Source organism: Papio anubis, chromosome 7 (assembly GCF_008728515.1).
Source record: "Papio anubis isolate 15944 chromosome 7, Panubis1.0, whole genome shotgun sequence".
NCBI lineage: Eukaryota > Metazoa > Chordata > Mammalia > Primates > Cercopithecidae > Papio > Papio anubis.
Window position 1 is genome coordinate 155,677,798 of NC_044982.1, and position 23,991 is coordinate 155,701,788.

General features: G+C 40.0%; 1 protein-coding gene across 2 annotated transcripts in view; it reads right to left on the minus strand.

Annotated features, from left to right (window-relative positions):
* Positions 1-21,610, minus strand: part of MTMR10 (myotubularin related protein 10) — a 53,167-nt gene extending 31,557 nt beyond the window's left edge. Inside the window, exons 1-5 of one of the 2 annotated variants that reach the window (XM_003900700.5) lie at positions 21,182-21,610; positions 20,516-20,576; positions 6,853-6,989; positions 4,998-5,070; positions 4,370-4,512 (exon numbers count right to left, since the gene is read on the minus strand). In XM_003900700.5, the coding sequence (XP_003900749.1) occupies positions 4,370-4,512; positions 4,998-5,070; positions 6,853-6,989; positions 20,516-20,576; positions 21,182-21,241 (474 nt within the window). In that variant the 5' untranslated portion in view covers positions 21,242-21,610. The remainder of the gene's footprint in view (positions 1-4,369; positions 4,513-4,997; positions 5,071-6,852; positions 6,990-20,515; positions 20,577-21,181) is intronic. The other variant, XM_009209825.4, reaches the window with a different exon arrangement.
* Positions 21,611-23,991: the final 2,381 nt, after the last annotated feature.

Genomic DNA, 23,991 nt, shown 5'->3' on the forward strand with positions numbered 1-23,991 from the left:
CTATCGTGTCTGTTCAACACTACTCTCTTCACAAGCCTTCCTAGAGGGAGCCAATTTCAGAGTATTAATCCCAGAAACCCATAACAACAGTTTCAATATGAAATGTCTCTTTAGTTAATTGTGCTTATGTTGCTTTATTTCCAAGGTATTCACATAACAGTTATGTGGATGAGAAGTAGGATATAGGTGGTTCTGTTATACTTCTACCATTAAGGTCAATTCCTTAGATAAATGCCACATTTCACATTCATTTAACAAATATTTACTGAGCACCTACAATGTTGTAAGCTCTGGAGATGCAGTGAACGAAACAGACACTAATCCCTGTCCTCATGAAGCTTACATTCTAGTGGGAAGACAGACACTAAACAAGATAAAGGAGAAAAAATACAGAAAGATAACTATGAATGCTAAAAGAGAAAAATAATAGAGCAGGGAAGGTGAATATGAAGTGTTATAGTGAGAAGAGGGAGGCAGGTTAAAAAGTAGAGAAGGAGACCAAGAAAGACCTCCCTGTGCAGACTTGAGTAAAGATCTGAAGATGTTTGCATTTTGTAGCATAACTTCAGTAGCTTTCTGAAGGTGCTCTGGGTCCAAGAGCCGCTACACTAATACTCGTTGACAAAAGTAGTTACCAATGTATTAAGGAAAATGCTCCAAGCCAATAATCATAATGTCTATCACATTCCCAAAACAATTAGAAAGTAGTCACATGCTCTGTTTACAGAAAAGAAACTCACATATCATTGATTATGGACATGTTTTTTTGCGGCCATGAGGCAAAAAAGAAACAAAGCCTATTTTCAAGGCAAAACCCAACACAGTGTATTTTTTTAAAGCCCCTTAAAAATAGCACAATATCAAATTAGGTTAGGAAAGCAATGAGTATATCCAAAAGCATCTACATTGAAAGAAGTCTATAAAAAACATTGTAAAACTGAAAGTCAGTTGAATTACTGGTTTTTTTGGGGGGTAGCAGAACTCGAAATAAATATACTGTTTTTCAGTAGTTAATTTCAATATGTAACTTATGTTCATACGACCTAAGGGGTCTCTTTGGGCGCACAGACTAAGGTACATACAAACTTGTGTACCTGGATTGTCTTCACGTTGTTACTGTGGAACATTCTAAGACGAGAAAGCAGGCCAGGGCCCCATTCTTTGCACTTTTACATACACGCTATTTTAAAAACCTAAGTACAAATTCCTATCTTCCATCCTAAGAGTTTTTGAAAGATCTGAAATAGTTCATTTGTCATGGCTACCATAGGAAATGAAGAAAACGCTGGTATTAAAGACATTAAATTATGGCAAATATTTTACTGGAGAAAAATAAGTAAACTACTTTTAAATCAATTTTTGGACCAAAGCTGATAATCTTCTCTGGACAGAAGCCAGAAGTACCCACAGTGGATGGTTTCTTTTCTAAGATTACCTGTGGTACAGTACTGAAGAAGCTCAAATCCAGGAAACACTCAAACCTCATTAAGTTCTATCTCATTTGCAAACACAAGTGGTTTCCTTTATTTCTGTGGCCTGAAAGCCACCAAAAAACAGTACCAGATTCAAGTCAAAAATGACAGTTCATAAAAAGGCCAACTTGTTCTTTAATCAGATGCATGGAATTCACCTCTATAAAGTATTCCTGAAGAAGTGGTTCACAACCAGCTAATCAGAGAATAAAGTGGAAACAAAAGGCATATATTTCACTTGTCATGCATATGTATCTATATATTTATCTTTATCCACACAGATAGATATATAGATAAATCATTAAAAACAATCTTTATTATTTTGCCCTTCAGTTTTGAGCAAAGGTTCTGCAAAAGAAAATAGTGGCTCTTAAGTTGCTATGAGGTTAGATGTCCAATTCTGCATCATCAAATTCCTTCTTTCTTTATACAGACCTTTTCCAAATATCACTATTTTCCTGTGACAGCTAGAGGATAATAAGGATGAATATTAATGATTACAAGTGCCCAAAAGCAAACTAATTTTGTCATAATACAATTGAAACACCACCAACAAGACAACCAGAAGGGTTTAGAGCATGTAACAAAATGTGAACCAATTTAGTATTTTCGAATTTCATTTTTCAAAACAAAAACATAAATGTCTTAGGTATTTCAAAATGAATCAATGGTTTACCCACCAGAGAACTCCAAACACGCATTTGGTCATTTTAAAACAACTGATAAAACAGCAAAACATTTTCCAAAGAAAACAGTATTCAAAGCTTCCAGGAGGTAAAAATGAGCCATAATTTCCTAACTACTACCGAATTTTAGATGAGAACCTTTCACTTGAAATAAAAGAATATGCCATAATTTTTGCTTTTAACTCGCAAAGCCATCAAAAGCTTTGGTAGCCACATACAACTTAACCCTGTGTTTGAAACGTGTAAATCAGAAAAAAACTCTATATTCTCATTGCATCTGTTTTTTTTTTCCTGCACCCTCCCGTGACCTGCAACCACCGTGGCTATACAAAAGACGAAGACTCACATGCTTTTTATATTTTAGGATTCTGGGGAAAAGATTTTTGTGTGAAACTTGGTCTTAAGAGAGGGCATATGAGGGACTGGCTTGTTCAGTGCAGTTGGTTTAGTATGGCCCTCGTCATGAACCAGCAGCACAACACATAGGGGATATTCTGAATTTCCACATCACTTACTATGCTCTGTTCATCTGGAAATGAACTATTTGTGTAGATACATCTTTTATGCTGCCACTTTGTACCATTACTTTTCATTTGTTCATGCTTTATCTTTTTCACTAGATTTAAGTCCTCTAGGGCAAGAAACTGCATCTTCTCCTTCTTTCTACTTGCAAAATTTAGCACGCTGCCTCAACATCAAAAATGACCAACAAGTACTACAGATGGTTCAAGAACTAGGCCAAAATTTTTACCATTTTCACTCATTAAAATAGTGTCAACTGAAAAATACAGTAAAAGAGGGAGAATTTAACTTTCCGAAAGAGATCGGATCAATTGCATCAATTTCTTCCTTAGGAATATGCTGTCCTAACTCAATCTAGCAAGTTCTGTAATGTCCCTAATTTTGAGATGCTACACATCTTAAGGTTTTCATAAGCAGTTATTTGATGCTTTGATCAATTAAATTACAAATATAAATAAGCTTGAGGAAGTAACCTGTCTGAAATATTTTATGTACATCATGAATTCTGAAGTCCTTCTATATAAGCATAGGCACTTTAAATTAGTAAAATGCCAAAATCACAAACAGCACAATCGAACAGGTCAAAGAGGCTTTAAGAGTCATCTAGTTGAATTTTCAGAAACGCAGCATGCTGAGACATGGTTATACAGACTATTTGAAAACTTTTACCCATAGAGGAGCCTACAACCACTCTACTCTGCTAGACAGTCACATATTTTCAGATATATTTTCATATATTCATCTCCTGCTTGCCTTCCCGTGAAGAAACTGTTGGTTCTCAATCTAAAAACAAATCTACCACCTCTTCACCAAAGTATATGAAGACAGCTGCCTTACAATATTTTTGCCAGCCTCATTTTGGTATCAACAGAAAATTTACTGCAGTCAGTTGACTGACCATGGAAAACAAAGGCACTCATTGCTTGGTGGTGCAAAGGCTGCCTCCATTCTGAGAGAAAGCTACTTCCTATTCTACTAAGATACTGTTGCTCTACTTCCATACACGCGCGCAGGCTTCCTACTGGAATGTGACTACACGGGGGGCATATTAGGTCTACCAACTTCACTCCTCTGGCAAAGCAAAGCATGGAAAACATGCCCTTGACTCTTACTTTACAAGTAGGGTGGTAAGACATTATCTGGAAGGCTGGGGAAAAATAAGGCAGTTAAAAAGTTACTCGCTTTAAGGTGCCCCTGTTGAGTGTCACTCAATTCATAATATTTCTTTAAACCACTAATAATTACTAGGCCTTTCCGGTAACTATATATTTACCTAAATCTTATGTAACGTAAGTCTAGCTTACAGTTTGTTGGTAAAGTTCTGCAGTACTGAATTAAAAGCCTAACCAAACCTTAATCACAGTATATTGCCAACTTTTCAACCTTTTTAACCAAGAAAGAAACTGACAAGGATCTTTATGTAAAAAAAAAAATGCTAATTTCCACGTAAGAGTCTTTAATATTTTAGAAGCTGATAAAAAATTATATAGAACACTTTAAAACAGCCATAAACCAATCCAGGAAAATAGTCCTATTAATATGAACTTGGCTTTGACTTTACTTAAGAAAATGTCTGATAACTTCCCCTAAAAAACATCTGAGCAATTGAGAAATGAAAACTGCCATACAGAATTGAAATCAGTAAATACAGTATAGAACCCAGAACTTTATAAAACTTAACAGTATTACCTTTTTAGCACTTTCGGGACCTGATTCATCAAAGCGAAATCTGACAATTCTGAAATCTTTACAATAAATAATTAACTCTGTTGGATTAAATTTCAGTTTCTGGTTGGGGCCTAGGACTTTCTGCTTCCTCTTGTGGTCATTTACTAAAAAAGAAAAAAAAAATAGAGAAAATAAAATGCGTAACAGTTATTTCTTGTTACTAACCCTTTCGTACAAATTCTTAGTGAAAATAATTGGAGGGTCACCCATCACTTGAGCTCTGCTTGTCTAGAAGAATGTTTCATACTTGTCTGTAATTCCTAGAACTTGGAGGTTGGTTTTAACTTTGCTTTGGAAGATATTTTAAATGATTATTTGCATAAGACCACCATTTAGATACATTTAATGATTAATTTTAATTAAAAAGAGAACAAAAAACTTAGAAACTATGAAAAGTTATATATTTCTTATCTTCCTTTTAAAATAATTTATTGACATCTCCCTCTTTATGTTCCTGGGACTCAAAAACATGGCAAAAGTAAACTTACAGAAATAAAATGCCAATCCAAGTATTTTGAGAGGTGTAACTTTTCAAATAATACTTCCAGAGTGGAATCGACTTTTAGAGTGTGTACGGAATACTACGTACCTGTGACAATTTGCTCAATACATGTTAAAGGGACATCGTGTTCACCAAGAAGAAGGTTTCTGTAATGGAATTTCTGAAATAAAAAATTATATTCATATTAACTCTTTTCCCAATAATCTCACAATGGTAGTATAGGCCTTATATTGTGACGATAAACTGTGACAATTATCTCTGAAAAGCACAAAAAGCTTTTGTCTAGGTAGCTAGGGCCATTCCAATGTTGACAGACAGAAATTAGGCTAAAATGTACACACAATCTTATTATAGTATCTAAGATATGGAATATCATCAATCACTTTACCGGCAAGCATTTGCATGTCTAGATCTGGATAAGCTGGCCACAACATATTAAAGAAAAAAGGGCTCTTAGGTCATCAAATTTTAAATGGGTAAAATCATGTTTGATTTTTACAATGGAGATTTTAAAGTGGAAAATAACTATCTTTTTAAAGCACAAAGTCTACTAGAAATAAAAATCTTTAGAAGAAGGTTTTGCATGTTCAAACTAAGGACATAGTTAACACTATTAATCTGTTGTCAGTAGGGCATTGGTTTACTTTTTCCTAATAGTGGTACTGGATTTAAGCTGTTCCAGGTATCTGCTTCTCATTTACAGTGAAGTCTGGGGCCAACGAATGAAGCTAAAAACAAAGAGAAACACCCAAGCCTACATCCAAACAAGCTACTGTCTCTACACAGTGGGTCTCTATAAGTGCCTTAAATTTAGTCTAAATATACCTAAGACTGTAATGAACACACAAATATACAGTACAATAAATATTTGTACAGTATAATAAATTATGGTAAATTAGTGAATGACTACATGAAATATACGTACACTAAATTATTAGATCCTTAAATTTAAAAGTTTACAGTTCATATGCCAATATTTCATTAGAGAACAATTACTATAAAGAAAGATCTAGGGGTAAATGTGTATAATACTTTATAAAACAAAATAGAAAATGGCTGACAGAAAAGTCCAGGGTTTTTAAGTTAAGCAAATGAATGCTTGAACTTCTAAAAACCAAAATTATATGGACTATTACTTTCTAGTAAGAACATAAAATAGCAAGAGGGCTATTAAAAATTTTTAAATTATAAATATTCTTCACTCTTCCGAGAAACTAGAATTTAACTTTTTAGGAAAAGAACTCTAATTAATTTTAAGAAAAAATAGTAGGCTGGGTGCAGTGGCCTGTACTCCAGCACTTTGGGAGGGAAAGGCAGGCAGATTGCTTGGGCTCAGGAGTTCGAGACCACTCTGGGCAACATAACAAAACCCCATCTCTACAAAAAATACAAGTTAGTCGGGAGTGGTGGCAGGCACCTGTAGCCCCAGCTACTCAGGAGGCTGAGGTGGCAGGATAGCTTGAGCCCAGGAAGCAGACAAAGGTTGCAGTGATCCAAGATCGTGCCACTGCACTACAGACTGAGAGACAGAGTGAGATCCAGGCTCAAAACAAACATATCAAAAACCCAACAACAAAAAAACCTACGAAATCAGTAAAATGTGTGGCATTTGTAAGATCATTTAGCAAATAACTTTTTCTTTATGTCATTTTTATAAGCGGGTTAAAAGATCTGCGAGAGAGGGAATAACTTCCTTAATGAAAAGGACATAACGAACACAGAGGATAAAGCAAGGTGACTTACAATCCTCCAACTAATGATACTCCTCAAGCAAGTTCCAACATTCTTCTTAAACTATATTTTAAATCTTAATATAATTTATCCCAAACATTGTATTACCTAATACTTTTACTATAATTTTTCCATACCTATGTTTTATATAATATGTACCACTAAGAGTTGAAAGCCTGATACAATGAAACAGTGTACAAATAAAACACACCTGTAATGGCATTGGGTCATCTGTAATAAAGGAAATTTTGAAGTTACTGCATATCAGCTTTCCCCACAAATCGTACTGGCTTGTGTCTGTTGCAATGCATTTTCTCACAAAATTGACTTCATTTACGACAATTTCTCCTTTAAAAAAAGAAAAATATTTGTAAGCTACTTTGTCATAAAATACCAACGGTCTTTGTGGGACCTAGAAGGAGTGTTTCATGAGGACAGCGATGAAGACAGTAAAAACACTCACCGATTGCCCATCAGGTGCCAGGCACTGTATGCACTTTACGTCCCCATAAAGCGAACAGTAATGACAAGGCACTGTTCTCCAAGGTGTAGAAACTGAGGCAAAAATAGCCCAGGGGTCTGAGCTGGTTAAACTAGAAAGGCTGACCTAACTGTATTTTTTTCTATGCCATACTACCTCTCATTATTTATCTGCTGGAAGACTTTCTGGAGAAGAAATAAACTACACCAGCTCCTTCAGAGTATTACTTGATGGAATATTTGTGTTTTATTAACACACGACTTGATCTCTCAAACCAATGTCTTTGATCCCTTTTGTACGGAATGAGAAACAGAGCTCAGTTTCATTGAATGTAAAATGTATTCCATAAAGCCAAATCAAGTTTCCTTCTGCACTCAGATTATAACTTAGTAGGCAACAAAACCTTATAGTTCTGAGTTAAAAGGAAAGATTAAAAGAAATAAATATAAGAAACCAATATAAAAGTTATAATGTGCTTTTGAAAGAATACTTTTCTACAATTTATTTAAAGTTTGGTCATCATTAAACTTTAATTTCAAGATCTAAAAGTCAACTAGACCCAGAACATTTTAAGCCATCTGTCTCCTGGGTCAATGGTAGAAAAGTGAGTGTACTGATCTACTTTGCCTATTTCTTTCATTATAAAAACTTTTAGCACTGATAGAATGTTTGCTGACAAACTCCAAACTCCTACCAGTTCATGAAGAATGAAACTATAGTCTCATGACAATCCTCTCTTTAACAAATAGGTTATAACAAATTTGAGTTGCAATAATAACCTTTATTCGAAGTTCTTAAAAATGTACAAGGCTAGTTTTAGAAACTGCTCCTTAACATTTACTTAAAATCTGCTCATGTCAAATTCACAGTGCAAACAGCTTGAGTTAACTTCCATTGTGAAGACAAGCCTCCCTCACATGGCTGGGAGCCCTGCACACCCAGCCAGCTACCAGTCTTCCTTGCCCTCACTGCTCTGCCCACAGTGGCGGCCCATTAATCCCTTATGGGATCATGCTACTTCCCATTTCATGGAATATTCTTTTCTTCTACCTTAGTCCAACCACGGGGGAATGGCTTTAAAAAAAAAAAATCTTCCTATCTAGATTAAATTCACATATCAAAGCATTGTATTTCTAGCACTCATCATAGCTACAATTATATTTATTTATTTTTTAATTAATGCCTACATTACCCTCAGGATTATATGCTCCATGAGGGTAGAAGATGGACTAATTTTATTCACTGCTGAAATGTTAGTGCCTAGAACAGTGTCTGGCACAGGGTAGGTGCCTATTAAGAGTGCTGAATGCAAGAATGAATAAAATCACTTCATGACACATGGTTCTGTCCACCATGAGTTGGGCAGAAGTTGTTCTAGATAAGAAGAGAAACTAGTAGTAACTCAATATGGCTAAGCAGCCAAGCTGGCTGGAAGATAAGGGCTGTTTGGGTAACTGATATGTAAGTTAGAAAAAAGCCACAGAACTGCCACTGCTTGCCTAAATATGCATTAAAGAGCTATAAATAGGACGTCTGTCCTGTCTGATTCTTTCAACAACCTGTAAAGTAAGGAAGGCAGATGGTTTCCTTAATTCACAGATAAAGGATTTGGACCCAAAGAGGTTAAATCACTTTCCTAAGATCTTAAAAATAAGTAGTAAACTTGGCACTTATAACCAAGTGTTCTGACTTCAAATCCAATAGTCTTTTCCTATAATTACATACAATTAAATGTACTGTAGTGAGATATAGCAAGTACCAAAACTGTATTAAAGTTCAAATATTGGCCTTAACTGAATTCTAATGAGAAAAAAATTTAAGATGACCAAATATATTTATATTTATATTTATAAATATAATATACATATATACGCACATTGAGTAATTCAAATACATAAAATTTAAATCTTCTCTAGCTCCTTGAACATAAACCTTACCAAATCCTGTATCAGATTCTGGGCCACTGAATACTCAACCCTCTCTCCTCTCCAGTAAATCTTAAATACTAATTATAAGCGGGCCCTCAATTTAAACAACTAAACTAACCATGCCAGTTCAGAGAGAGGACACAGTCCTGTAACACTGACTTCTTTACACGGAATCATCACATACTGTGCCACCTTAGCAAACTCATCTAAAAACAGACTCTTCAAACATTGCTACAAAAATTCATCCAGTTCTAAGACTTATGATCCATACAAACTTGTTATGCATGTTATACTCAAATAAAAATTCACTTAAAGGCTGGGCGTGGTGGCTCACATCTGTAATCCCAGCACTTTGGCTGAGGTGGGTGGATCACCTGAAGTCAGGAGTTTTGAGACCAGCCAGGCCAACATGGTGATACCCATCTCTATTAAAAATACAAAAAAAATTTAGCCAGGCGTGGTGGTGCATGCCTGTAGTCCCAGCTACTTGGGAGGCTGAGGCAGGAGAACTGCTTGAACCCAGGAGGTGGAGGTTGCAGTGAGCTGAGATCCTGCCACTGCACTCCAGACTGGGTAACAGAGCAAGACTCCATCTCAAAAAAAAAAAAAAAAAAAATTCACTTAAACAAACAAACTACCATATGATTTCAGGTTCCTGAGAAGGGAAGCAGAAGTAATGACCGGAAGGAAGACACAGAGCTTGTGTGGTAGGGCCTTGTGGCCACACTAGTACCATAAACAAACTGTATTTAGGAGTATAATGCCCTTGGAAAGCCGTTCTTCTCTAGAAGTCTGATTCTTCTACTGATGCACAAATGTTAACGTATCAAAGCCCACAAATGCAGTGAGAATGAGACAAAGAAAAGGAGGAGAATATACTTAATGGGTCCAAGGGATGGTAAACCATGGCCCACAGGTCAAATACAAAACCTTGTTTTTGTAAATAAAATTTTAGTAAGACATAGCCATAATCATTCGTTCATGTGCCATCTATAGCTGCTTTCACAGGACAAAGACTTGAGTACTTGAAACAAATACCTTATGGTCCGCAGAGCCTAGAACATTTCCTGCACTTCAAAGAAAAGGTTTGCTGATCCCTGTGTTAGAGATGGTTACTAAAGTGACAACTCTTAAGATTATCTGAAACAAGGCTTAGAAGATACAACTGGGCGTGTCCCATCTGAAAGGTGAGAAGTGAAGCACCTGAAAAGCAGATGTTTTTGATGTGCAATGTTGTAGCCATTTCAAAGAGCTCTGGAGGACCACTCACAGGAGGGATGAGGACAGACAACCTTCCTGCTAGAATGTGTCCATGCGAGTCAAGTCAAAAGATCCCGTTCTCACCAATGAGCCACAGCACTCAGCAGAAAGTAAACATGGAAGCCAGGTTTAACTGCTGTACTGCCCACACTCCATCAACAAAAAGCAAAAGCAAGAATCTGGAAATGAACTCCGAGGGGCTAGAGTCTGAGACAGCAGAATGAACTCAGGCTTGCCTTAATAAATAAACAAATAGAGATGCAGTAACAGACGTGTGTACACCTGGGTCGGTACATGTGTGTATATTTTCTAGCTCTGCCCTCTGAAAGTGCTACAAGCAGTGACACTCCAGCAACAACATGCACACTCAGTACCCAGATCTTGCTTTTAAAATACTATTTTCCAACAAAAAGAACTAGGACTCTTTAGAGAAATGGCTGATTCCAAGGCTGGGGCAGGGGAAACAGAAGATGAGTCTGTAGACTCCAGGAATGCCAGGATACCAGAAAATAAGGAAGTGGGGCTGAAAAAAAAGAATGGGGATAGCATTTCCAAAGGATACAAGAGCCAACATGAAAGAACTTCCAATGGCCAAAGCTGGAACAATCTGAGCAACAAAAGAAGAAGTAACACAAATGCCAGATTAGAAAGTAAATTAAAAAGTATCTGTGAATCCACACTGTTGTAAACAGATGACTGAATAATAAATAAATACATGAGGGAGAAGAGACAAATCTTCCTTACAGAAGAATTCCAATTACTAAATGCAGGAGGAGTAAGGGAAACAAAATCATGATTAGAACATTAAAGATCAAGAAACTATCATGGATTGACTCAATGATTGCTGTGTGCAATATGCATTGATGAATACTAAATTCAGAGAGCCAAACTTTAAGGAGAAACAGGTTATTTGTATAAGCACAAGGCTATCTTCCCAAAAGTATTTACTAATTACCGTGGTAGTTTTCAGGTATGCCCACAAATTCGTGATTCTCCTCCCTCCAGGAAGTGGAGCTTAATTCCCAATCCCCTGAACGTGGGCTGCACTTAGTGATTTGCTTCTAACAAACATTATGGAAAAGGAAAAAGTCACTTTCTAGAGGAGAAACCTGACAGATACCACTTTAAACTGAAGTGATCAAGGTTAACATCACCAATAACCAATCATGTTGATGTCTTGTGCCTGCTCACATGACACAAGGGCAAAGGATACCACCTCTGTGGGTCTTTCCCGAAATCTATAACCTCTGCTTAATCAAAAGAAAACATCAGACAAATTCAAACCAGGAGGCGTACTATAAGACACTATCTGAACAATAAAAGTGTCAAGGTTTTGTTGGGGAATCTGAGGAAAGGGTATCCACAGATTCTTCTGTTATTTGCAACTTTTCTCTAAGTCTGAAATTACGTCTACATTTTTAAAAGTCAATTTGATGACGTTTCTAGGGGGTGACTTGTTAGAACAGAAATCTAGTCATTATAAAATTATTCCTTTTGTATTAGTATATTTCTATGTTTAAAGAGCTTTAATATGTATTATTTGAGGCAAAATAAAAATCTCATTCACGCCTGTAATCCTAGCACTTTGGGAGGCTGAGGCAGGCGGATCACTTGATGTCAGGAGTTCGAAACCACCCTGGCCAACATGGTGAAAGCCCGTCTCTACAAAAAATACAAAAAATTAGCTGGGCCTGGTGGTGCGCACCTGTAATCCCAGCTACTCAAGAGGCTGAGGCAGGAGAATTGCTCGAACTCAGGAGTTGGAGTTGCACTGAGGGGAGATCACGCCACTGCACTCCAGCCTGGGTGACAGAGCGAGACTCCATCTAAAAAAAAAAAAAGTCTAATTCAATAGAAGAAAACACGTCAAGGTCTTGAAAGACGAGATTAAAAAGCTGTCACAGACCGAGACACTGAGAATAAGGAGACACGACAACTAAATGCTATGTAGTATCCTGGATGTGAACCTGAAATAGGTAAAGAATATTTGTGAAACTAGGCAAATGTGAATAAAACCTGCAGTTTAGCTAAAAGCATCGTTAGCTTCTTAGGTGAGCTAAATTGACCAAAGTTACATAAGCTATTAACATTAGCGGAAGCTGGCTGAAGAGTTCACATTAACTCTATGCTCTTTTGTACAACTCTTACAAATTCAAATTCATTCCAAAATAAAACTACTAAAGAAAAATATAAACAAGGGACACAACATTAACAACAGCCAAAAAAAAAAAAAAGTGAAAGGAGGACTCTCTGGGCCAGGGTCTTTGGGTCTTTTAAGCGTCACACAGCCTTTTCTTACAGAATGGAATGGAAATGAGTCCTTGGAAAGGAGCAAAGAACAGAAGTACAGAGGGATACAGGGGAAGAAGAAAGAAAAGAAGGGCACTTCTGAGGATATGATACAATTGGGTCTTCCTATTACGGTAAGTGTCAAGTTAGTGACATGAGTTTTATTTGATAATGCTAAATTTTGTTCACGCAGAACCAGTCTTTAAAATATTTGGGTCATGTAGCACAGCTGTCTGCTCACATGTTATTTGCTCATAATTAAAAAAAAAAAAAAAAAGGAATGCTGAAGAGGAGCTGTCACAAGCTCCTGCCACGCACTGAAACACTGTGGACCAGAAAACTAGCTTATAACTAGCTTATACCCAGGGAAGAAAAAGAAGACACAAAGTGGCCTCTTCCCAGACAGGATACATAAAAAGAAGGTGCTGAGACTGCTCTTGTTCACATGTTAAATTAGTGACCTTGAAGAGAAAACTCTTAATAAAAGCCTCAAAGTTCTAGAGGACCTGAAGTTTTCAGGGAGACTATATGCCTGTGCTTTTTATGCAGTAAAACGGTGCTGTGCCAGAGACGGCTGGCTGGCCTGATTGTGAGAACCCACCAGACTCATCTCTCCGAGCTCTGTGCTATGCCATCAGCCACGGTGGGACCATTTACATCACCAAGCACTTCCCAGGATGCCACAAGGAAGCCTCAAGAAGATAGAAAAAGCAGGAAATTAGCTTCAGTGTGCAGTAAGCAAAAACTTCTAAATTAGAAGATGATGAGCCAAGGGTTTCTACCACCACCTGGGAAGAAATCAAGAAATCCAAGTTTATTTTCTCAAGACCCCTTCATCTGTAAATATAAATGAGAAGGCAAATGTCATTACAGTTAATAAACCTCCAAATGATATGGCTAGGAAAGTTTTTAACTCCCTGAGGACCTCAAAACCATGTTGTATTATCTTTCCTAACACCTTATATATTTAGAAATTCAGCACATGTTTGATGGACAGAAATAATGTTTCCCATACATTTTAGCTTGGAACACAGTTTAAGGCAAAGTCTCACAGCACACGTGGCTAATTAACCAGTGGGATGTGCAGAGGCCAAAAGCATAACTTAACTTGGGCTTTTCACAGTAGGGTGACTGCCCCAGTTTGCCTGGGACAGAGTGGTTTCCCTGTGATGTGGTACTTTTAGCACTAAAACCAGGGCAGTCTCAAGCAAACTGGGACAAGCTGGTCACCCTAGCTTTAGGTAAATTCAGGAATTAAAGTGGCTCAAAAGTTATTACAGGAAATTGAAACTGTGGAAGATAAACACAAAATCTTTAATGCTGGTACTAACACACAATATAAAAAAGCAAGTACCATATCCAGTGAGTAGCACTCAGGATGGGGCAGGAGGAAGGGTATACTGCAGATCTCAGGAAAAATTGTAGAATGAAATCTTGAAGGAAGAAGAGCATTGAGATAGCAGAGAATGTGTGATAATAAATAGTAACAAGGTCCTAAATAAGGAATAAGGCATCTGGAAGAGACCAGGGAACCAGCCTGATTGAAGTTGAGAAATGAAGTCAGTGAGGTACAGTGTTAACAAATTACAAGGTTAAAGAATTTGGATTTTATCCTGCTCAAGTAGGATTTTATTTATGGAGGTTCATGAATGGTACTGATAAGGATAGTGAGGAGTTTGGAGGGGTAACAAAATGCTGGCCTAAGGTACTGCAGCAGAAGCCTAAGGAATGGACAGCTCCAAACATTCCTAAGCCTCTATGGGTAAGGTATAAAGCTAATGCTAAGATAGTACAGTTACACTGTTCACTGTTCTGAGGGTGTGTTACAAGTCCTTTGGTCTTTCAAAAACAATATATTCATAAATTAAAATACTACAAAAACCAGTCTACAATCATCTATGAAGCCTACCTACAAAAAAGAATTACATAAAACACCTAAAAGATAAAGTCTTTGCCTTTAACAAATTCACAATCCAACTGAGGAAATAAGACGTATGGTGACGCAGAAAACAAGAACAGTATGGGCCAGTGAGCATGTAAAAAATAAACAAGACGTCTATACAACAATGGCTGTTTTCATTTCCCAGATGGCCTGTGGTTGTATGCTTTTCTGATCTGATTACAAAAGACTCTGACAATCAGTGCATTCACTATCTAATAATCTCAAGAAAGAAAGTGCTGTGAGCACCGTAGATGGGAACAGGGAAAGAACTGAGCCGACGCACAGCCTCAGCGCTCAGCTCAGCTTGACTTCTCAAAGGGCACTCAAGATTTAGAGCACAAGCGTTTGTTTCCGGAGATCTTTTTGACACCCCTGCCCTACCCCAAATGTGGCTTAGGTGACTTTCCTCTGAGCTTTCACTACCTTTTCTCTCCTCTACTGAAGCATCTCCCCAGTGAACTGAAACTGTCTAAGAACAGGATCCCATCTCTTCTGCGTTTTACCCTTCCGCCAAACTGCATCAAGCACACACTCAACACCTGCAGAACAAATTCATTATTGTTAGTCTTGGCATTTCAACTCTTCTCCTTTAAAAAAGAGCATGCCCTGGGATGAGAAGACGGCAAAGGCCATCAAGCCCCACTCACTGCAAATCCTAAGTCCTCAATACAAAGCTGCTGGCATTTCACCAGCCTCTGCTTCGGCACAGCCAGCAACAGGAAGTCCACTGCCTCCCCAAGACATTCCATTTTCTGGCAGCTGAAATTATCTGAAAGTTCTTCCTCACGCTGGGTCAAAATCTGTCACCGTTGTGAAAAGGGCAAAGACAAGGACAGGGCTCTTTTCACCTCACTAGAGAACTCCCTCTAGGCTGACATCCAGTCTACTCCCCAACAGTTCCAAAGCACAAATCTGTACCCTAGTGCCACCAGTGCAGCCAGGCGGGCTGTGCTGCTGAGCAGTTAGTGTCACAGCCTGGGAGCCAGACACAGAACTCTGGCTCTGCCTTGCTAGCTGTGTGACACTGGGCAAGTTACTTAACCTCTGCAAACTATAGTTTTCACATCTGTCAAATGGAGATAAACTGGTATCCTAGCTTACAAGGCTGTTATGAGGATTAACCTGTAAGCTATATTAGTTAAGGATCTTAGTTCAAAGTATGTTCAGAAACATGCCTGGTAACAGCTTAGCAAAAAGAAGAATACAAGGCTTTTGTGTCAGCTGGACTGCAAGACAATGAAACCCAGGGACTTCAACACATTAGTACACTCCCTTGGAGTTCTTCACTCTTCAACAGATTCTTCTGGAACTGCGGCCACTTGCAGCAATACCAAAGAGCACCTCTTCCCTTAGTACCACCCTGACTATCCAGAGGCAGACCTCTGTTCATGCTTGCAGTCCAGGGTGGGTTATTATCCTTGCTGGCCACACTGGAACCCAAGGTTGGGTGTAGTTAGTTAGGGCAGGATAATTTGTCAAAAGGAGGAGGATGCATTTTTCAGAGGATGGTGGAAGGTGACTGGGTGTGGTGGCTCACGGCTGTAATCCCAACACTTTGGGAGACCGAGGTGAGCCAACTACTTGAGCCCAGGAGTTCAAGACCAGCCTGGGCAATACAGTTGGACCCCATCTCCACAAAAAATACAAAAATTAGCCAGGTGCGGTGGCACACGTCTGTAGTCCTAGCTACTTGGGAGGCTGAGGTGTGAGGATCACTTGAGCCCAGGAGGTTGAAGCTGCAGTAAGCCGTGATCACATCACTACAGTCCAAATTGGGTGACAGAGCGAAACTCCGTTTCAAAACACACACACAAAAATGGCGGAAGTACTCCCAGGCAGACAAAATAATTAATGTTCTCTGTGTGAGTGCTCACAAAACTGTATCTATAGTATTATAATAATCTCATCTTATAGGTTCTAGTTTAGATTCCAAAAATCAGGTATAGTGCAAAACTAATTTAAAGGACCAATATAGAGTTTTTAACCTTTTAATTTTGTTAACTTAAAAACTTTTTTAAAGCTACAGCTATTATCACCAACATTTAACAAAAAAAAATCTATTCCAAGTAGGTTAGAACATAATCTCAGAATAAAAGACAATCTTTAAATCAAATAAATTTAGCTTTACTAAAGAAAGCTGCACTTTTCTTAATTTTCTCATTTTGACCAAGGGCTGGTAAAAACTTCATTCAAATCTGATACCAGGCCCTGGCTGGAATCTGGGAACCAGTGATCCAGGTCACAGTCTTCTACCTTGTCAACAGGCAGCTTAGAGCTCATCCCAGGCCTTTCTGCAATACAGGCACACGACACCTCCAGCACTCTCCCTATCCAGGACAGATCTGGCACCCAGGAGATACTCACATCCTCACCGAACCGATCCACCAGTCCAGCAGCTAAACAGGGCACAGTCTGGCATTACATGCTCTTAACAAATACATGCTGGAACACAAACATATACACACACACACACTTTAAAAGTCAAACTCAATTTTCAAGTTTTGGAGTGATTTTACACATATATAATATAATCACTGAAAGAATGAAATTCACATAATGAAAGGAAGATAAAGAGAAAGCCTACACAAAAGCTTACTACTTCGATAGAGTACTCTATTTCAATTCCAGGCTCAGACATAAATCTCTTGAAATGTCTGGCATAAAATAACACAGTCTTCCCTTTACTCTTAAATCTGAAAGTCAGTCTGTGTGTGTGCATGGCTAAGATAACAGTTTAAGCCAGGTGGTCTGAGGGGTCCTTTCATTCAGTCACTCAGTAAACATCTCAGTGTTTATCACATTTCTGCACCTTGTGAGGCATCAGGACCACAAAGTTGAAGTAGGCACAATATCCATCTCCAAGAGTTTCATGAATCAGGAAAGCTGAAAATTACTAACATAAACCACAATCTAAATTAAATTACTAGTCATTTTCTTCTGTTTTCTTTACTTAATAAAAGATGAGGATCATTTAGAATTTAGCCTTAAGTTCCAACAGTGCACATGGTGACTGCACGCAAATAAACAACTGATTTTGTGTTCTAATTTTCATCTGCTTATTGAATTAAAAGTTCAAACTTTGGGCAACTGAAGTAGGATACCCTTGGACCCAAGGCATTATGCCAAAGCAAAGCATGCAATACCATCTCTCTAGACAATTACTTTTTTTAATTAAAAAAAAAATTTTTTTTAGTTCTGGGATACATGTGCAGAATGTGCAGGTTTGTCACATAGGTATACACGTGCCATGCTGGTTTGCTGCACCTATCAGCCCGGTCATCTAGGTTTTAAGCCGTGCATGCATTAGGTATTTGTCCTAATGCTTTCCCTCCCCTCACCTCCCACCCCCCACTCCCCACCCCCCGACAGGCCCCGGTGTGTGATGTTCCCCTCCCTGTGTCCATGTTGAACAATAACTTCTGTGTCCCTGTATATAGCCAAAGGTGATGTGGCCAGGTTTTCTACTGATTTCTGATAGTAACAAAGGCAAGAACTATATTATTCACTCCCTCTTAGTAAAAGCCCTAGCCTAGTCTAGGTCTTCAGATCACCAATACTTCAGTTACTTTCCACTTGCCTTCCAGATTTCATGGGTAGAGCAGTAGGCTGCAGGCCAACAAAGAGCAAATGGTGGCAGCGAGAGATGTGACAGGCAAGGTGAAGCAGGAAACAGAGAACACAACATGGTGGCCAGACAGAACACAGCCAGGATGGGTGCAAGAAGGCCAGAATGAGAGGGTAAGAACAGAAGGGGAGAGGAAGGAGGCAAAAGACATCCTAATTCAGGACTGGCTAAATGTTGGGTAAGAATAAATCAGGTACAAACAGAATGCTGGGTGATAGAGCCGTCATGTATGCTTGTACAGATTTCAGCTATGATTTGGCTGCCAATGCAATAAAAATTAACACAAGTCAGAGAATTTCTTAATGTGCAACTAAAAAGTTCAGACTTAGTGTTACACCTCTTTTAGAATTTTTCTAAAAACAATTCGGATTTAGCTGCCATTTCTGGGACAAGAAAAGCATAGTCAGAAACTGGGTTTACAATTTCCCCAGAAAACTCTGACTTTTAGTAATTTTATAAAATTGATAAGCCTCAGTGAGAAAGTTCTTCAAGTTATGCATACTTAGTAACACCTTTTATTAGCATATAAATTTAAAAACTAATTTTTAAAAACTGGCCAGGTGCAGTGGCTCATGCCTATAATCCCAGCACTTTGGGAGGCCAAGGCGGGTGGATCACCTGAGCGCGGGAGTTCAAGACCAGCCTGGCCAACATGGAGAAACCCCATCTCCACTAAAAATACAAAAAATTAGCCAGGTGTGGTGGTGGGTTCCTGTAATCCCAGCTACTTAGGAGGCAGAGGCAGGAGAATCGCTTGAACCTGGGAGGCAGAGATTGCAGTGAGCCGAGATCGCGCCACTGCACTCCAGCCTGGGTAAAAGTGAGACTCAGTCTTCAAAAAAAAAAAAAAAAAAAAAATTAAAAAATTTTTTAAAAAATAAAAAACAAGCACTGGCATTTACAGTTAAGACCATGTTGTTTCTGAGTGTGAAATCATAGTATGCAGAGTGGAGGAATCAAAGCCTAAGAATCAGGCCTGTTGAGAGTAAAGGAAGTCCAAGTTCAATAGCTCACAGGCACTCATTCAAAATGAGTACTGTTTTTCATCCCTGCTTTTTAAATGCTAGCTCAAAGTGACTAAGACTAAAACGAACGCACACGGAGCAAGGGTTACTTAGTAATTCTACTGTTCACTCTGAGGAAGAGTACAAATGATTAATTAGTACACACTGTGGAGTGAAAAGCACTAACAAAATCAAGGGAAAAGATTTATGACTCCCATAGTAAAGTTTAAGAAACACTTTTTAAGAGTTAGCATCTATCATATGGAACCAAAGTTTGGTGTTTTTAATATTTTGTCCCTATACAATATTTAAAATTTTAAAGTTTCCACATTTGTTCAATTTTTACCTACAAAATTCTAATTATTTTACTAGATTTGGCTTTAAGTAATGAGTCAGATTTTACAATGTTCATAGTAGCCACACAAACCAGTATTTGATTTCAGGTCTAAAACAGGCTTTCCTAAGTATCTGGCTACTTCCCCCTAATAATCGCATTAAACAACCGACTTTTCCTAATTATTATACAACTGTTATACAATTCTAAATGCCATACCAATATTTTCTATGCTCTAAAACAGACTCCTTTCTGCCACCAATCCCTACTTCTATCTCTAAGGTCACCCATAGTAAATTTTGTTCCACAGCAGTGATTCTCTATTGTGAGATTTTTGTCCCCCAGAGGCCGGGGACAAAAAAAAAAAAAATTGGCAATGACTAGAGGCATTTTGGTGTGGTAACTAGGTCGCAACTAGGTGGTGGGGAATAAGGGTACTACTACTGGCATCTAGTGGGTGGAGACCATCTTTGCTGCTATACAAAGGGCAGCCTGCCCCTCCAACTATGAATTATCTGGCCCCAAATGTCAATTAAGTGTCTCTGCTGGTAAAAGCCTACTTCTAAACTGAAACAAGCAAATTTGCAAATACAGCTGACAACTTCAAAAAACAATTGCCAAGCAAGTAATTCAAAGTTCACCGAGCTCTGTTATTTGTATAGAAACAGAAACATAATAAAGGCCTCTTTTTATACTATCAAAATGCATTAAAATGATTTGACTATTAACCATTAATGCCATAAGTGGCAGACAAACACGTAAGCAAAGAGTACTTTTACTACCCAAGCAATTAAACATATACGTATTTTCAAAAAGAAATTCAGGAGACAAAAAAGGAAATGAGGTAATGACATTCTTGACAGTTCCATTTTCTCCTCTCAGTCACTAGATTTTTAACTGGAGAAAGTTTAATGAGAGAAGGGAAGTTAACCACATGATACTAGTCGGCAGAACAATCTTAGACCAAAATACATTGCTAAAGTATCTGCTAAAATTCTAACTAACGTTTACCTGGCAAAAGGACTGGCTCCAGTTTTTTAATCTTCGGTTCCGAACTGATCTTATCGTCAGTCTGAAATACATGAGCAAAATAAATCAAAATCTCAATCCCCCCACCCTCCGTAAAACGCTACAGCAAATGTTGTTTTCTAAGTGATGACACAGGCGAAAGACACATAGCCCCCATTTAAATTCTTTCACATATTAACTGAGCTCTTTTAAAGATCTGCTCATTATCGACTTGGAAGCCTGATAATAAAAATTACTTAAACGGCCAGTGTCGCTTCCAGGTGTTCACATTTATGACAGACGGGTAACCACCTCGACCAGTGACCCCAAGCGCTGCAATCACGCTGGCAGTCATAGGAGGGACGGTCGACGGGTTGGAAACCAAAGAAAACCCCAGCTCCCAAGGCTCCCGTGGGTCTCAGCACTCGGTAAAACTACGGAGGACAGACTTCGGGCAAAGAATGGCTGCAGAAGAGTTTTACAAGTTTTCGCCGAGCCAGTGGGGGCTCCCGAGAAAGCGCATTTCGCGGCGCCGGGAACCAGGCAGCCGCGCGGCTGAGGGCAGGGAGACGCGCGCAGCCTCCCGGGGTCCTCCAGTTCCCGGGGGTCGGCCTGGAGGCTCCACAGAAGCGCCGAGGAGAGAGGCGCTCGCGGGGAGGGGTTGTTTACCTGGGGCGGCGGCAGGAGGTAGGACCTGAAGGTGGGTCTGGGCGGCTTGAGGGAGAACATGGTGCCGCCGCCTCTTCGCTCTGTTCCCGTCGCGGGTCAGCTGCAGCGCCGACGCCTCCAGGCGTAAAGCTTTCAGTGCGGCCGCCCAGGCCCCTTCTGCGGCCAGCCGAGCCGGGCGGACTGACGGGCGGGGACACGGCGCAGCGCCCGCCCGAGCGGGGAGGGGCCGGGCAGAGCCAGACCGACGCGGGCGCCGGGGCTCATCCCCGGAAGGGGCCCGGTGCCCCGCCCCGAGAGACGGCGCGCGCAGGGCCGCGGCCCGCCGCTCCCGGGCCGTAGCCCGTGCTAGTGCCGGAACGCAGGGGTGGCGCCGGGTGCCCGCTGGCGGGCCCTCAGCCCGGGCGCCGCGGGGAGCGGAGCCCGGCAGCCATCTCGAGAGCGCGGCCTCCGGAGGGTGCTCCTACGGCAGCCCGCAGGGGTCAGGCGGCCCGTGGGGGCCTACGGCGGCCTGCGGGGGCCACGGCGGCAGCGGTAGGCGGCCTGGGACGGCGGCGCGGGGCACCTTCTGGCCGTACTGCAGTCCTGGAACAGTTCCCATGGCTTACACATGGGCCGACTTCGCCCTCCGGCCCGGGCGAGCTCAGGGAGGAGCCCAGGGCAGGGGAAGGGGACTTGGGTCCAGGGGTTAGGCGGTCACCCCGTCTGCGCCCAGTATGCGAGGAACCGGCACTGGGAAAGTGGGCCGGTGCCGGCAAGCACAGGTCACTTCTGAGCTCTTACCGTAATTCAGACTGGAGCAGACTTTGGTGGGAGGGGGCTAGTGGTGTTACATTTTGGTGGTTCTATTACTTGAGACTAGGTCCTTCTTATACCTTGAAGAATCAAACCCCAGTCCAGCACTTTATGGTTCATGTCACAGGGAAGCTCCCATGTAGCCCTATCAGTCACAGTCATACTGATGAGTGTTACTCACAGGAACATTTAACAATTTACATAAAGATTCAGAAAGTTATTCTTTTTCTGAAAATGATTTATCCTGGATATAGAACCCTACTGATCTTTCAGGTTAACATGTTTGAATTCCACTCTGCCCAGGAACCATAACCATAACTATTTTTTAAAGAGTCAGGGTCTCACACCATCGCCTGGGCTGAAGTGCACTGGCATGATCAGGGCTCACTGCTGCCTTGACCTCCTGGGCTCAAGTGATCCTCCTGCCTCAGCCTCTCAAGTAGCTAGGACTATGGGCATGAGGCACCGTGCCTGGCCATAACTGTATTTTAAAATGTTAGTTCCATTGGATTCGAAGTGTTAAAATCACTGTCGTGCACATTTTTAAAAAATTTTTTATGGATATGCTGTTATTCCTCTATATTCAATGGATATTTTCTACAAATACTCTTCAAGCAATCATTGGCTTTTTCTTTACACTTAAATGGCTCTGTGATTTGGGTTTTTCTGTACAGGTTTTCTTAGGATCTGCAACTCTAATATACGACCATACAACAGAAAAGTGGAAAAAGTCTATTTCCAGATTTATTATTGTCTTAACATTTCCCAGATATCTGGTTGTATTAGTCTGCTCAGGCTGCCATAACAAAATACCACAGGTTGATGGCTTAAAGAGCAGACATTAATTTCTCACAATTCTGGAGTATGGAAGTCCAAGATCAAGGTGTTGGCAAGGTAGGGATCTGCCTGACTTGTGCCAGGCAGACAGGCGAGGGCTCTCTGTCGGATTTGCAGATGGCTGCCATCTCACCGTGTGCTCACACTGTGCGGGGAGGGTATGTAACAAGCTCTCTGGGATCTCTTGGTGTCTCTTCTCGTAAGGACGCTAATCCTATCAGATTAGAACCCCACTCTTATTACCTTATTTAGCCTTAATTACCTACTAAAATCTCCAAATATAGCCATACTAGGGGTTAGGGTTTCAACGTTAGCATTTTGGAAGAACATAATTCAGTCCATAGAAGTAGTTTTATAACCTCTTCTCAGACCCTGATGCCCTTGACTACGCTGTATGTTTGGTGTTATTGCCTACCCCCTGCTTTTGGCTCTAATGTCACTATTTTGTCCTGCTTCACCCATTTTTCTGTTTTTGTTTGTTTGTTGTTTGTTTTTTTGTTTTGTTTTGTTACAGATGGAGTCTCGCTCTGTCACCCAAACTGGAATGCAGTGGCGCAATCACGGCTCACTGCAATTTCCGCCTCCCGGGTTCAAGCGAGTCTCCTGCCTCAGCCTCCCAAGTAGCTGGGATTACCGGTGTCCACCACCACACCTGGCTAATTTTTGCATTTTTTTAGTAGAGATGGGGTTTCAACATGTTGGCCAGGCTGGTCTCAAACTCCTGACCTCAGGTGAACTGCTGGACTCGGCCTCCCATCACCCATTTTTCTGACTACACCTTTGTTTCCATTATTGGATCTTCTATTATTGGGAATGGTAGCATTCTCTAAAGATCACTTCCTTTTCCCTGTCAAGAGAAAATAAAGCTAACATTTCTTGAATACCGATCAGGTGCTAGGAACTTTATATATTCATTCAGCACTCATTCAGTGAACTAGTGAATTTGTATTGAGTACTAACATTGTGCCAAGCATTATTCCGGACACTAAGACAAAGTTTCTACTTTCATGGCATTTTCATTCTTGGTAGAAAGTTAAAAAAGTAATATATAGCATGTCAGGCGGCAATGAGTGCTGTGAAGAAAAATAAAACATAGCGAGAGAAAGGTGGTTCCATTTTTCAATGGGGAGTTGGATATGGTGAGGGAAGGACTTTCTGATTATAGGACATTTGAGCAGAGA